Source organism: Pseudophryne corroboree, chromosome 10 (genome assembly GCF_028390025.1).
Source record: "Pseudophryne corroboree isolate aPseCor3 chromosome 10, aPseCor3.hap2, whole genome shotgun sequence".
Classification (NCBI taxonomy): Eukaryota; Metazoa; Chordata; class Amphibia; order Anura; family Myobatrachidae; genus Pseudophryne; species Pseudophryne corroboree.
In genome coordinates this window covers 2,154,322-2,170,529 of record NC_086453.1, presented here as the reverse complement: position 1 = coordinate 2,170,529, position 16,208 = coordinate 2,154,322, and the positions used below count along the sequence as shown (strand labels likewise).

Sequence of the window (16,208 nt, the reverse complement as noted above, 5' to 3'; positions counted from 1 at the left end):
CTGTATACTGCAGCTGGAGGAGAGACCCCCCCTGTATACTGCAGCTGGAGGAGAGAGACCCCTGTATACTGCAGCTGGAGGAGAGACCCCCCTGTATACTGCAGCTGGAGAAGAGACCCCTGTATACTGCTGCTGGAGGAGAGACCCCCCTGTATACTGCAGCTAGAGAGACCCCCCTGTATACTGCAGCTGGAGGAGAGACCCCCCTGTATACTGCAGCTGGAGGAGAGACCCCCCTGTATACTGCAGCTGGAGGAGAGACCCCCCTGTATACTGCAGCTGGAGGAGAGACCCACCTGTATACTGCAGCTAGAGAGACCCCCCCTGTATACTGCAGCTGGAGGAGAGACCCCCCTGTATACTGCAGCTAGAGAGACCCCCCTGTACACTGCAGCTGGAGGAGAGACCCACCTGTATACTGCAGCTGGAGGAGAGAGACCCCTGTATACTGCAGCTGGAGGAGAGACCCCCCTGTATACTGCAGCTGGAGGAGAGACCCCCCTGTATACTGCAGCTGGAGAAGAGACCTCCCTGTATACTGCAGCTAGAGAGACCCCCCCTGTATACTGCAGCTGGAGGAGAGACCCCCCTGTATACTGCAGCTAGAGAGACCCCCCCTGTATACTGCAGCTGGAGGAGAGACCCCCCTGTATACTGCAGCTAGAGAGACCCCCCCTGTATACTCGCCGCCCACGTTACCACACATTAGACAGCCAGGACTTGGACCTTCTATAGGACAAGATTTTATTTAATGGGAAATGGTGACAAATTGCAATAATGTAACAAAGAGAACTGACAGAATCCAAGGATTTGGAGCAGATAAAAGTCACAGATATACAACAGTTTCTCCTCTGATGTAACACACAACGCACAATTCATACAAAAACAGCTTCCATAGGAAGAAATGGTCATATATAATATAATAGTCTATAGAGATAGAAAACGGAACCTTCCAGTTTATCCGGATGTATAGTGGTTGCTGTGCGCTAGGTATATACATGTGCGGTATGGCGAGAGACGTTATTAGAATGGCGCACTGTGAGGTCCGCAGGCGGTTTGGTGAATGACCAGTCCACGTATCTCCGTCCACACACCATCGTCATCACATGTCCAGCAAAGTGACGTTATTATACTGTATGTCACCTCACAGTCCCAAACATCTTACAAAACCCCCATTTATTCTGTATGAAATGCAATGTGACGCGGGGCCGCTGCGCGTGTTGGTGCTATGTATCTTGCGGACAGTAGTACCGATTATTGCTGTCTATTTGTGCGTTTATTTCCTACCGACTCCGGTGTGCAAGATGGCCGGCACAGCTTCCAGGTCACTTACATTGTAACACTACAAACATAAATCCCAGAGCTCCCAGCACAGGGAGGCCCCCCCAAGATGGGCCCGTCACATTTATCCAGAATGAATGCTTTTATTCCCACATTTACTTTACACACTGAGGGGGAAATGTACTAAGATCCCTGTGGTCGGAGTCTGCAGTCTCTGCGAGTTTAGCCTTCTGATCAAACGCAGAGATTTACTAAAGCTAAACACAAGAGTGACGTGTGGACTGTGTAACGTGTGGTCCGTGTAACGTGTGATCTGTATAACATGTGTGGTCTGTGTAACATGTGTGATCTGTGTAACATGTGTGGTCCATGTAACATGTGTGATCTGCGTAACATATGTGGGCCATGTAACATGTGTGATCCATGTGTGCCGGCAGGTGTATATAACACTCAGACAAAATACACTCTCTAATAGACGTCCCGGTGAGCAGAGGCCTGCACAGATCCGTGTAACATGTGTGATCCATGTAACGTGTGGTCCGTGTAACAAGTGTGGTCCGTGTAACAAGTGTGATCCGTGTAACGAGTGTGATCCGTGTAACATGTGTGGTCCGTGTAACATGTGTGATCTGCGTAACATGTGTGGTCCGTGTAACGTGTGTGATCCGTGTGTGCAGGCAGGTCTATAATATTCAGACACAACACGAAATCGCACATGAGTAAATACGACTATACACGGCTGCATGCCCCAGCGGAAGACACCATTCTTAGTAAATCTGAGTGTTTGATCTTATATTCCAGCGGGTTTAACAAACACGATTCTTAGTACATTTACCCCTAACAGTACAACGGGGCACAATCTACTTATTTCTAAGGTGGGTGATAGTCTCCGTGTGTTTTACCAGCATGTCCAGCACATACGTGTGAGAATACGGAATGTGGAACCAACTGTCTCTCATTCGTTACACCCTAATAATTACCGTGTGATCTGGAACCGTGTAAGCCAGATGTCATATTATCACTATTATACCACCAATACCTCCTGTGGTTCCTACAAACAACCCCTAGCCCAAAACGGAACTGAACGTGGGTCAGAATTGCTCATATCTAGTGATTACATACAAGTGCGTCATGTGTGTATAGCCTCTGAGTTGGCAGGTAGTGATCACATACATATATGTGCATCACACGTGTGTAGCCTCTGAGTTTGCGGGTAGTGATCACATACATGTAAGTGTGTCACGTGTGTGTAGCCTCTGAGTTGGCGGGTAGTGATCACATACATATATGTGCGTCACATATGTGTAGCCCCTGAGTTGGCGGGTAGTGATCACATACATGTATGTGTGTCACGTGTGTGTAGCCTCTGAGTTTGCGGTTAGTGATCACATACATTTATGTGTGTCACGTGTGTGTAGCGTATGAGTTGGCGGGTATTGTTCACATAAATGTACAGTATGTGCATCATGTGTGTGTAGCCTCTGAGTTGGTGGGTATTGATCACATACATGTATGTGCGTCACACGTGTGTAGCCTCAGAGTTGGCAAGTAGTGATCGCATACATATATGTGCGTCACACGTGTGTAGCCTCTGAGTTGGTGGGTAGTGATCACATACATATATGTGCATCACACGTGTGTAGCCTCTGTGTTGGCCGGTATTGATCTCATACATGTACAGTATGTGCGTCATGTGTGTTTAGCCACTGAATTGGCGGTTATTGATCACATACATGTATGTGCACCACACGTGTGTAGCCTCTGAGTTGGCAGGTAGTGATTGTCACGGCGCCGCGGTCTTCATACTTACCTCTCCGGGCGCGCTGGGTCTCCGTGCGGCCGTCCTCGCTGGCGGGTCCCCTGCGTCCGGCGCTCCGTCTAGCAGGCCTCCACGTCCGACGTCCTCGGGAGCTGCGGGTGACGTCATCGACCCGTCCTCCAATCAGGCCCTGGCGGGAAGTTTAAATTCAGACGCCGGGCAGTGCTCCGGCGCCTGAGTATCATCGTTCAAACTGTACCTGTGATCTCCAGTGCTCCGTGTCTCTAGCACCTCCGTGCCTCCAGCACTTCCGTGCCTCCAAGCACCTCCGTGCCTCCAAGCACCTCCGTGCCTCCAGCACTTCCGTGCCTCCAGCACTTCCGTGCCTCCAAGCACCTCCGTGCCGCCAAGCACCTCCGTGCCTCCAAGCACCTCCGTGCCTCAAAGCACTTCCGTGCCTCCAGCACATCCGTGCCTCCAAGCACCTCCGTGCCTCCAGTACTTCCGTGCCTCCAAGCACCTCCGTGCCTCCAGCACCTCCGTGCCTCCAAGCACCTCCGTGCCTCCAAGCACTTCTGTGCCTCCAACCACCTCCGTGCCTCCAAGCAGCTCCGTGCCTCCAAGCACTTCCGTGCCTCCAGCACATCCGTGCCTCCAAGCACCTCCGTGCCTCCAGCACATCCATGCCTCCAAGCACCTCCGTGCCCCCAAGCACCTCCGTGCCCCCAAGCACCTCCGTGCCTCCAGCACCTCCGTGCCTCCAAGCACCTCCGTGCCTCCAACACCTCCGTGCCTCCAAGCACCTCCGTGCCTCCAGCACCTCCGTGCCTTCAAGCACCTCCGTGCCTTCAAGCACCTCCGTGCCTCCAGCACCTTCGTACCTCCGTGCCTCCAAGCACCTCCGTGCCTCCCAGCACCTTTGTGATTTACCAGCACCTGTCAAGTTCTCTCTTTCAGGAGACCTTCAGCGTCCGCACGTGCCTCCTGTCCGCCGATCAGATCCTGCATGAGGAAGACTTACATCCGGCCATCTCTGCTGCGGCCCAGTTGCGGTTCCACTTCCCGGTCATCGGAAGAAACCCAGAGTCCACAACCTCCTCAAACCAGGTCAGTGATAGTATACTCAGGCCCCATGGACCCGGGGAATCGGAACACGGACTCAAGTGCCATCCAGGACCTGGCTTCCCGTGTACAAAGTCAGGAAGCGGCACAAGGTCAGGTGATGCAGTACCTCCAGGAGTTGTCCGGACATCTGGATCAGATTCAGGCGTCTCTAGCCTCAGTAATTCCGGCACCAGTTCCGGTAGCTGCACCACTTGCCACCTCCAGCAATGTCCAACCATCGGCCGGTGCCACTCCGCGCCTTCAGCTGCCTACGCCATCCCGTTACAATGGGAATCCTAAGAATTGTCGTGGTTTCTTAAACCAATGCGAGGTACATTTCGAGCTACTAGCTCACAACTTTCCTACAGACCGGTCCAAGGTAGCATATATTATTTCTCTGCTGGAAGGATCTGCCTTGGACTGGGTGTCTCCATTATGGGAACGTTCTGATTCACTGGTTTCCAATTACTCCGAATTCATCACGTCTTTTCGACGAATTTTTGACGAGCCCGGCAGGATGACCTCGGCCTCTTCTGACTTACTCCGCATCCGTCAAGGCTCCTGATCCGTGGGTCAGTATGTGGTTCATTTCCAAACCATTGCCTCTGAACTTCGTTGGAATAATGAGGCTCTGAGAGCTGCTTTCTGGAACGGTCTTTCTGATCGCCTGAAGGACGAATTGGTCACTCGAGAGCTTCCGGGTTCTTTAGAGGAATTGATCTCCCTCTGTGTCAAGGTAGATCTCCAGATGCAGGAACGTGGAGGAGAACGTAGTCGATCGGATCGTTCTAGGTTCCGGCTCCCTTCTGCAAGGCAAGCGGTGGGTTCAAGTCCAGACGAACCCATGCAGATTAACCGATCCCGATTGTCCCCGGAGGAGCGGCAACGTCGTCATGAGGGTAAGCTCTGCCTGTACTGCGGAGCTGCGGGTCACTTCATCAAGTCCTGCAAATCCCGTCCGGGAAACGAGAAGGCCTAGCTTGTTCCGGAGGAGTCAAGTTGGGGGTTACGACCAAATCTTCTCCCACTTCGGACTGTTTGCTTCCTGTAACGTTAATCACCAAGGCCACTTCCAAGTCTTTTGAAGCCCTGTTGGACTCTGGAGCTGCGGGGAATTTCGTTTCTTCCCTCTGTGTTCAAAGCCTGAATTTGGAAGTACGGTCCATCGAACGGCCTATTTCCTTGACAGCCATCAATGGTACTAGGATATCCAAGGGTATCATAACAGAACGCACGGTTCCAGTTAAACTACAGGTCGGAGCTCTACATCAAGAATACTTGGAGTTCCTGGTGATCCCGGAAATGCATCACGATCTGGTTCTCGGAATACCTTGGCTCAAAAGTCACAATCCCCATATCGATTGGAAGACCGCACAGATTCGGTCTTGGGGTTCTTTTTGTCACGTTAACTGTCTCACCCCTGTTTGTCCGCTTCGTGTTTCTTCTAAGGCGGAGGAGGAACCTATTCCAGAGGCATACCAAGAATTTAGAGATGTGTTTTCGGAACAAGCAGCCGACCAGTTACCACCCCATAGAGCTTGGGACTGCCCCATTGACCTTATCCCTGGAAAAATGCCGCCTCTGGGTCGCATTTATCCTCTGTCTCTCCCAGAGACACAGGCTATGTCTGACTATCAAAACCAATCTTCACAAGGGATTCATCCGCCCCTCTACTTCCCCGGCTGGAGCGGGCTTTTTCTTCGTGAAAAAAAAGGACGGAGGGTTAAGACCATGTATCGACTACCGCGGCTTAAATGATATTACCATCAAAAATACCTCTTGCCTCTAATCACAGAGTTATTTGATAGAGTTCGTGGTGCCCATGTTTTTTCCAAGCTCGATTTGAGGGGGGCCTATAACCTTATACGCATCAGAGAGGGAGATGAATGGAAGACCGCCTTCAACACCCGGGATGGGCATTATGAGTACCTGGTGATGCCGTTCGGTCTTAGCAATGCTCCTGCTGTCTTCCAGGGATTCGTCAACGAAATATTCCGAGACATGTTATACCTAAGTGTCGTGGTGTATTTGGATGACATCCTGATTTTTTCAAAAGACCTTGCTGAACACAGATTACAAGTCAAAGAGGTACTCCGCCGTCTACGTGAGAATCATCTCTATGCCAAGATGTCCAAGTGTACTTTTGAAGTAACATCAATACCGTTCCTCGGTTATATTATCTCGGAGTAGGAGCTTCGCATGGATCCGGAGAAACTCTCTGCCATTCGGGACTGGGCACAGCCACTCTCCTTGAAAGCAATACAAAGGTTCCTGGGTTTTGCGAACTATTATAGAAAGTTCATTAGAGGTTTCTCCACCATTGTTGCACCCATTACCGCCCTAACGAGAAAGGGTTCCAACCCGGGGTTGTGGTCTCCCGAAGCCATAGAGGCCTTTTCCCACTTGAAATCAGCTTTTATGTCCGCTCCAGTACTCCAACAACCAAATTTCGAGGAACCTTTCTTCCTAGAAGTCGACGCATCCTCGGTCGGAGTTGGGGCCGTTCTCTCTCAGTATGCCTCAGATAAGAAATCACATCCGTGCGGCTTTCACTCTCGTAAATTCTCTCCAGCTGAACGGAATTACACTATTGGAGACCAGGAACTCTTGGCGATTAAATCTGCCTTGGAAGAGTGGAGATATCTCTTAGAGGGGTCCAAACATGTGACTACCATTTACACTGATCACAAAAATTTGTTGTATATCAAAACCGCACAGTGTTTGAATCCTCGCCAAGCTAGATGGGCACTCTTCTTCACTCGATTTTCTTTCATTATCAAATACCGAGCCGGGACTTTCAATACCAAAGCGGATGCACTGTCCCGTTCACAAACTCCCACAGATGATAAGGATTCCTTTGAACGGAGTTTAATTTTAAATCCAATTTCTGTCTCTGCTGCCTCGACTACTCCAGGTCCTCTTCCTGGAAGAATGTCCATACCGGTCAAATTCCGGTCGAGGATACTTCAGTGGGCCCATATCTCCAAATTCTCCGGTCATCCCGGTGCCCAGAAGATGTACAAGTTTCTGCAAAGATCTTACTGGTGGGACTCCATGAGGAAGGATGTACAGGATTACGTTAATTCCTGTCCCCAGTGTACACAGCATAAATCTCCCCGTTTACCTCCTGCCGGGTAGCTTCGTCCTCTGTCCATTCCTATGAAACCCTGGACTCATATTTCCATGGACTTCATCGCTGACTTGCCCCATTCCAAGGGTTGCAACACCGTTTGGGTAATCGTCGACCGTTTTTCGAAGATGGCACACTTCGTTCCTTTGACTGTTCTACCAACAGCCCCGAAACTAGCTCTACTGTTCATCCAAGAACATTTTCGGTTGCATGGGTTGCCACAGGAAATAGTCTCTGATCGTGGGGTACAGTTCACCGCAAGGTTTTGGAAAGCCCTCTGTTCGACTCTACAGATTAAACTTAAGTTTTCCTCCGCTTATCATCCCCAAACGAATGGACAAACGGAACGAGTCAATCAAGATCTAGAGACTTTCCTCCGTCTTTATCTCTCCCCTTCACAGGACAACTGGGTGGAGTTGTTACCTTGGGCAGAGTTTGCCCATAATCATTCGTTTCATTCTTCCACTGGTGAATCTCCATTTTTCATCAACTATGGGTTCCATCCAAGTGTTCCAGAATTACTAAGCCTTCCGATGGAAGAGGTTCCAGCCGTAACGTCCACTCTACTACACTTCAGACAAATTTGGAGTAAGGTTCATGCTAGTCTTAAGAAGGTTTCAGTCCGGTACAAGTTCTTTGCGGATAAGAAACGGCGAGCCGCTCCACAATACAAGGTTGGCGACAGGGTATGGCTGTCCACACGTAATCTCCGGTTGAAGGTGCCCACCATGAAGTTTGCTCCAAGATTCATCGGTCCTTACCCTGTGCTACAAGTCCTGAATCCTGTGGTCTGCAAGCTGGGTTTACCTTCACACCTACGTATACCGAACGCCTTCCATGTTTCTCTTCTTCGTCCTCTCGTCCTTAATCGTTTCCATTCAAAGACCTCTAGCCCCACTTCAGTGGAGACTGAAACAGGAACAGACTTCGAGATCAAAAATATTCTAGACTCGCGTTACCTTCACAAGAATCTGCAATATCTGGTAGAATGGAAAGGATATGGTCCTGAGGAGAGAAGTTGGATAAAGGCTTCTGAGGTCTCGGCTCCTCGACTAGTCCGGATCTTCCATGCTAGACATCCTACGAAGCCGGGAAAGTGTCCAGGGGCCACTCCTAGAGGAGGGGGTACTGTCACGGCGCCGCGGTCTTCATACTTACCTCTCCGGGCGCGCTGGGTCTCCGTGCGGCCGTCCTCGCTGGCGGGTCCCCGGCGTCCGGCGCTCCGTCTAGCAGGCCTCCACGTCCGACGTCCTCGGGAGCTGCGGGTGACGTCATCGGCCCGTCCTCCAATCAGGCCCTGGCGGGAAGTTTAAATTCAGACGCCGGGCAGTGCTCCGGCGCCTGAGTATCATTGTTCAAACTGTACCTGTGATCTCCAGTGCTCCGTGTCTCTAGCACCTCCGTGCCTCCAGCACTTCCGTGCCTCCAAGCACCTCCGTGCCTCCAAGCACCTCCGTGCCTCCAGCACTTCCGTGCCTCCAAGCACCTCCGTGCCTCCAGCACCTCCGTGCCTCCAAAACATCCGTGCCTCCAAGCACCTCCGTGCCTCCAGCACTTCCGTGCCTCCAAGCACCTCCGTGCCTCCAGCACCTCCGTGCCTCCAAGCACCTCCATGCCTCCAAGCACCTCCGTGCCTCCAAGCACTTCCGTGCCTCCAAGCACCTCCGTGCCTCCAAGCACTTCCGTGCCTCCAGCACATCCGTGCCTCCAAGCACCTCCGTGCCTCCAGCACATCCGTGCCTCCAAGCACCTCCGTGCCCCCAAGCACCTACGTGCCTCCAAGCACCTCCGTGCCTCCAGCACCTCCGTGCTTCCAAGCACCTCCGTGCCTCCAGCACCTCCGTGCCTCCAGCACCTCCGTGCCTCCAAGCACCTCCGTGCCTCCAGCACCTTCGTACCTCCGTGCCTCCAAGCACCTCCGTGCCTTCCAGCACCTTCGTGATTTACCAGCACCTGTCAAGTTCTCTCTTTCAGGAGACCTTCAGCGTCCGCACGTGCCTCCTGTCCGCCGATCAGATCCTGCATGAGGAAGACTTACATCCGGCCATCTCTGCTGCGGCCCAGTTGCGGTTCCACTTCCCGGTCATCGGAAGAAACCCCGAGTCCACAACCTCCTCAAACCAGGTCAGTGATAGTGATCACATACATGTATGTGCATCACGTGTGTGTAGCCTCTGAGTTGGCAGGTAGTGATCACATACACATATGTATATCACATGTGTGTAGCCTGTGAGTTGGCGGGTATTGTTCACATACATGTACAGTATGAGCGTCATGTGTGTCTAGCCTCTGAGATGGTGGGTATTGATCACATACATGTATGTGCATCACACGTGTGGAGCCTCTGAGTTGGCGGGTAGTGAGCACATACATGTATGTGTGTCATGTGTGTGTAGCGTCTGAGTTGGCGGGTAGTGATCACATACATATATGTGTGTCACACGTGTGTAACCTCTGAGATGGCGGGTATTGTTCACATACATGTACAGTATGTGCGTCATGTGTGTTTAGCCTCTGAGTTGGCGGGTAGTGATCACATACATGTATGTGCATCATGTGTGTGTAGCCTCTGAGTTGGTGTTTATTGATCACATACATGTATGTGCATCACACGTGTGTAGCCTCTGAGTTGGCGGGTAGTGATCACATACATGTATGTGCGACACGTGTGTGTGTAGCCTCTGAGTTGGCAGGTAGTGATCACATACACATATGTGCATCACACGTGTGTAGCCTCTGAGTTGGCGGGTAGTGATCACGTACATGTATGTGCATCACGTGTGTGTAGTCTCTGGGTTGGCAGGTAGTGATCACATACATATATGTGCGTCACACGTGTGTAGCCTTTGAGTTGGCGAGTGGTGATCACATACATGTATGTGCGTCATATGTGTGTAGCCTCTGAGTTGGTGTTTATTGATCACATACATGTATGTGCATCACACGTGTGTAGCCTCTGAGTTGGCGGGTAGTGATCACATACATGTATGTGCGACACGTGTGTGTGTAGCCTCTGAATTGGCAGGTAGTGATCACATACACATATGTGCATCACACGTGTGTAGCCTCGGAGTTGGCAGGTAGTGATCACATACATGTACAGTATGTGCGTGATGTGTGTAGCCTCTGAGTTAGCGGGTAGTGATCACACACATATATGTGCGTGACATGTGTGTAGCCTCTGAGTTGGCGGGTAGTGATCACATACATGTACAGTATGTGCGTGATGTGTGTAGCCTCTGAGTTAGCGGGTAGTGATCACACACATATATGTGCGTGACATGTGTGTAGCCACTGAGTTGGCGGGTAGTGATCACATACATGTACAGTATGTGCGTCATGTGTGTTTAGCCTCTGAGTTGGTGTGTATTGATCACATACATGTATGTGCATCACACGTGTGTAGCCTCTGAGTTGGCAGGTAGTGATCACATACATGTACAGTGTGTGCGTCATGTGTGTTTAGCCTCTGAGTTGGTGTGTATTGATCACATACATGTATGTGCATCACACGTGTGTAGCCTCTGAGTTGGCAGGTAGTGATCACATACATGTACAGTGTGTGCATCATGTGTGTTTAGCCTCTGAGTTGGTGTGTATTGATCACATACATGTATGTGCATCACACGTGTGTAGCCTCTGAGTTGGCGGGTAGTGATCACATACCAATCAGATGTCAGATAAACTTGCACACTAATATATCGGCGAGAGTCTGTGTGATCCCGGTGTATGTTCTCTCCGCGCTCCTCTTTGTAACGCACATGCCGGGGTAGATGCCGCATCCACTAAAGCCTGCGTTGGTATTTGTGCCGTGCACAGAGCAATGCCGCATAAGCTGCATTACGGATGCTGGCATGGGTCGCACTCTGCATCACTTACTGCCTGGGACTGGAGACAATGTGGCCCACGACTCTCGTCCGATCGTCCCTGGAAGAGTTCTGCTGGGGAATGGACGAGAGGTGGATGATGACGCCATTGATATCTGATGGTCAGTGTCACCCCCCGTCCAGCCAGTGGTCTTTTTCCTATGTGTGTATATAAACATACAGAAGACCACTGACAGCACCCAGAAGACTACACGTACCATACACCTGACAGACGTGCCACCTCCCGTACACCCGCCCATTACACCCAAGCTGGGCAGGAGCAATGTGAGTGGGCCACACAGTGGCGAATGTACACTGGGTACACGCGGGCGCCTGAGGTATGGGAGACCCGCGCCATACAACCATGGACCTATCCGGCACCATATCTCTTATCATATTGCCAGATGTACAGATGTGACCACCATTATCTTGAGTAGTTTTCTGTGCCTAGTCACAACATGATTTATTAGCATAAACCCTTCAGCTATTGTTGTCAGCTGCGATACAATACAGAGAACAATACAGCAGGGGATTAAGTCTGACTGGCCAGCCACAGTTAATCCTATTAACAGTCAAGATAAATGTGGATACATCTGGTACTGGGCTGCGTGTATACGTACTGTCGGGGGGAACCCAGAAATCTGCACTTGGCCCCCACATTTCCTAAAATGCCAAAGATATAATCAGTGGGGTCACTTACAGATTATCTGTATGTGGGGGTGTCCGGCTAGGGGCGGGGCTTGTGAGGTGACTGGGCTCTTACACGCGTTTCGCTATCTGTATTTGATCGCATCAGGAAACACATTTTCATTATTAATTTCACCAAACAACATTGACTTATAAAACTGCGTGTTATAATTGTTTCCTACATCCGGCAGCAGAGCGGCACCAGGTGTGGTACTGTGCGCCGGGATCCCAACAACCAGTATACTGCATACCACCCCCGGCACCTTACTGTCCTCGGTTTTCTGAGCGGGATCTCTGGGAACCGGACACACATTCAGTTCTATAAGTGCCTGACGTGACACCGCCATCATTTATGGAAGTCTTTGTAAGTCGGGCACCATTGTTACCCTGACGTGAATGAGGTAATGGGCGTGTGTTCCAGCTCCTCATGGAGCCGATGGGGTGACGACTCCAGCCGACGCCTGTATGAGCTCCGCAGCCCCCTCCTCCAATTGTAGGAAAATAGTCATCTGTGTATAAAATATGTAAAACGAGGTCCTGTCCATTATATTGTAGTATTCTGGACAGAGATAAATATTACTTTTATCACATCTATATACTGATATTGCACGTTAGCCTGCAGTGCAGAGGCCATATTGCGCTATTCTCCATCAGATAATACCATAGTCTGGCGTATAAAGTGCAATAAAACAACGTAATAATCAGAGATCCGTCTAGCGAGTCAGTAGTGTGACCTCATAGTATAAATACTATGTACCGGCCACTCTTGTGCGTCTACAGAACTGAGAGACCTCCTCTGACCCCTTCATCAGGGCGGTAACCGGGTAATAAATGACACACGATGACATCATGGGCGTTCATATGACGTAAGGTGTGGCTGGAGCAATGACGTGATGTTGAGGTTCTAGTCTTATTGTCCTTTGCATTGAGCTGAGATATTGGGGGCTCGTCCGAGGCCCACGTACACCCTGTTTTCAGAAAGCACCCTGTATATTCTGGATTTGTTACACTGTACTATTGCTATATTGAGAAAGCAGCACTAAGAGAATTCTATGTAAACACAGCACACGGGGAACCCGGAGACAAGATGGCTGGAATGAGTTGTCCCATTAGATGTTCCGTGTCTGATCTTCCTGGCACTACATGAGCAGGGAGCCCTCTCCACCTTCAGGTACCGGGGAATGTAGGGTTTCCCCGCTCACGTCTGTCGCATGGCTTCATCACAAGTGCATTCTGGGTCCCAATGTATTGATTAGTTGAGCCCTCATGATCTGGATGCTGGTTAAGATCTTCTTCTGGTGTCCTATTAATGATATTCCGAGTCTCCGGATGTCACTGTAGAAAGAGGGGTCACAGGTAAGTGCAAGGTAATAACGTCCCAGAGTTATTCTTCATAGGGAAATAGTGGCCCTTCCGGACAATGAATGTCCCTGACATAAAGTGATGGAGACTACAGCATTTCCCGTATCCACTAACCCCCGGCCGCCGAGTTTCCGATGCAGAGGGTATCACATACAAAAGCCTATAGACTATGCTAATGGGAACTAGCTACCTCATTCAGCGCGTTATTCTTCACCTTAGTAATGCGGAAAAGAGCGTTTACTCATAGTTACCGTAACCTCGCTATTCAGCCAAGGGATAACGGAGAAGATAACGCAATTACCCATCTCGCAGACTATTGCACTCATTGCTCTCTGCAGTCCTGTTGTGCTATTCAGCAAGCAGAAAAACGTTAACGTTCCCCAAATAAGTTTACATATATAACGCTATCTCTGAATGGCGTTCTATAAAGAAAATCCTTAAATCTCACGAAAACTGCAGCCACGGAGGGTAATTTTCCCATCAGGCCCTGCAGCATCTTGAAGCTCCGTCTTCTTCTTCCATGCTGTGTTTTGCAAGTAGACCCAGCGCCAGCCGCCCTCTGAATAAGGGCATTTTCACACCCTTTCCACATGCCAAAATGTTAGTATCATGTGAGTGTAGTAAAGGGCATTTGGAGCATTTGTCGTGAAAAACTGCTCCAAACCCTTTAATTCACTATTGTTTAGTAACCAGATTGCATTTCCCCTTAAGTACAATGGGAAATGCGATCTGGCCTAAAGAAAGTGGGCGCTGTGATAATAACGCCATCTGCAGACAGTGTAATAACAGGGCTCACTGTGAATCCTGCATCCCTGCCCGCAGGCAGAGAAAGCTGTGCAGGGACAGTGTGATCCAATCACTGTGGGTAAAAACACCAAGGGGCCGGTGATCGGTGCTCCGGTGAGGGCTGCCAGTCATCGTATCCCCCAGCGCTGCTGCGGTAGCTCACGTTACAGCACCAGGGGTCAAGGCATGAAGAGGATCCGAAGACTGGCAGCCATCCAATCACCGGCCCCTGGGCCTGGTGAGTATGAGCACTGGTGGGAGGAGGGGGGGTGGTACATGGCGGTAACAGCGATGATGGTGGCAGCGCATACTCGGGGTATATCTCACAATAAATACCCCGCGGGGGCTGCAGGGTGGTATCACAGGGATAGAGGTTTCTCACAAGCGCCGTCTCTGCATGCAATGATCAGGTGTGGTAGAGAAAATCTACAATGTCTAGGTTGACCCCATATGATCGACATGTATTGGGTTGGCACTGACAATAAGTCAACGCAGGAAAAGACCGACAAGTGCAAAAGGTTGACAAGCGAAGTGGTCAACATAAAAAGGTTGACACACTCTTTTTGTTTAATATTTTGTGTCATTTTCATCATCAGAGCACAGGGAACCCAAATTAGTGTACCGCGTCCCCTGTGGACAAGGTTCATTGCTGCGCTCGGTACAGGTTACGGTTTCCAAACGCAGTCCACGTGGATGGTAAAGAATGAAAAAGGTGTGAAAAATGGGTAAAAAAAATTACAAAGTTATGTTGACCATATGGGTGTCGTCCATTTGAACCTGTCAGCCTTTTCCAGTGTTGACCCAATGCATGTCGACCAAGATATTGTCTGTCTATACATTGGAATAACAACGTCCTAGCTCCCAGCTCATTATGGTGACTGGCATTATCTTATTGCTATTATTACGCTGCCACTTACTCTATATTCATCCGCATCACCATTCCCAGGGTACAGTATCCGCCCATCACAAACTTATCCTTATACTGGCCCATTTTGATGGAATCCAGCCAGTCACCCACCGTGGCACAGCTTGCAAAGTCGAACAGTCCTCTATCCAGTCGTGGGTGGGTGAATCTAGAGGGGAGGACACAAGTAAACTGGATGTTGGAGCTGAATAAACCAGAACTGGGTTAATGAGAACCAAGCAAATAGACAGAGCTTACTGTAGTCTGGAGGAATAAGTGACCTGGAATGGAGGACAGAGACCTGAGTGGAGGAAGAGGAGACCTGGGATGGAGGACATACACCTGAGTGGAGGAAGAAGTGACCTGGGATGAAGAACAGAGACGTGAGTGGAGGAAGAAGTGACCTGGGATGGAGGACAGAGATCTGAGTGGAGGAAGAAGAGACCTGGGATGGAGGACAGAGACCTGAGTGGAGGAAGAAGAGACCTGGGATGGAGGACATACACCTGAGTGGAGGAAGAAGTGACCTGGGATGGAGGACAGAGACCTGTCATGGACAGGTGGGAGGTCAACTCCGATGATCTTCTCAGCAGACCTTACCACTCTTTGGAGCCTGCGTTTTTCTCTCTCGCTGGTGGAGCTATACCAGATGATAATCGAAGAGCACAGGACAGATTCTACGATTGTGTGCCTTAGGAAGAACAGCCTCTGCTGCGCCTTTACGATGGTGGCATTTGCATTTGATCCCCACTTGAGGTCTCTAAAGATCGTATTCCCCAGGAACTTAAAGGAGTCCACTAGCGGCAACGATCAGCTATGATTAGTGGGGGTGCTTCACCTGGTTTCTTCCTAAAGTCTACTACCATCTCGATGGTTTTGAGTGGGTTGAGCTCCATGTTGTTACTGCTGCACCACCGGGCCAACTGATCCACTTCCCATCTGTAGTCCGATTCGTCCCCTTCTTTTATGAGGCCGATGACGTTGGTGTCGTCGGCGAATTTAATGATTTTAACTGACTGGGACTCAGAGGAACAGTCATTAATGTACAGGGAGAAGAGCAGGGGTGAGAGGACATGGCCCTGGGGTGCCCCAGTGCTGATGGACCGAGCTTGGGAGGTGAATCCCTCCGCTTTGATGGATATGATGGAAGAAGTGACCTAGGATGGAGGACAGAGACCTATATGATGGAAAAAGTGACCTGGGATGGAGGACAAAGACCTATATGATGGAAGAAGTGACCTGGGATGGAGGACAGATACCTGTATGATGGAAGAAGTGACCTGGGATGGAGGACAGGGACCTATATGATGGAAGAAGTGATTTGGGATG

General features: G+C 50.2%; 1 protein-coding gene across 1 annotated transcript in view; it reads right to left on the bottom strand.

Moving 5' to 3' along the window:
• Positions 1–727: 727 nt before the first annotated feature.
• LOC134966846 (ephrin type-A receptor 8-like) overlaps positions 728–16,208 on the bottom strand; it is a 196,577-nt gene continuing 181,096 nt past the window's right edge. The window contains exons 16-17 of the mRNA XM_063943890.1: positions 14,893–15,048; positions 728–13,162 (exon numbers count right to left, since the gene is read on the bottom strand). Coding sequence (XP_063799960.1) covers positions 13,048–13,162; positions 14,893–15,048 — 271 coding nt within the window. The 3' untranslated portion in view covers positions 728–13,047. The remainder of the gene's footprint in view (positions 13,163–14,892; positions 15,049–16,208) is intronic.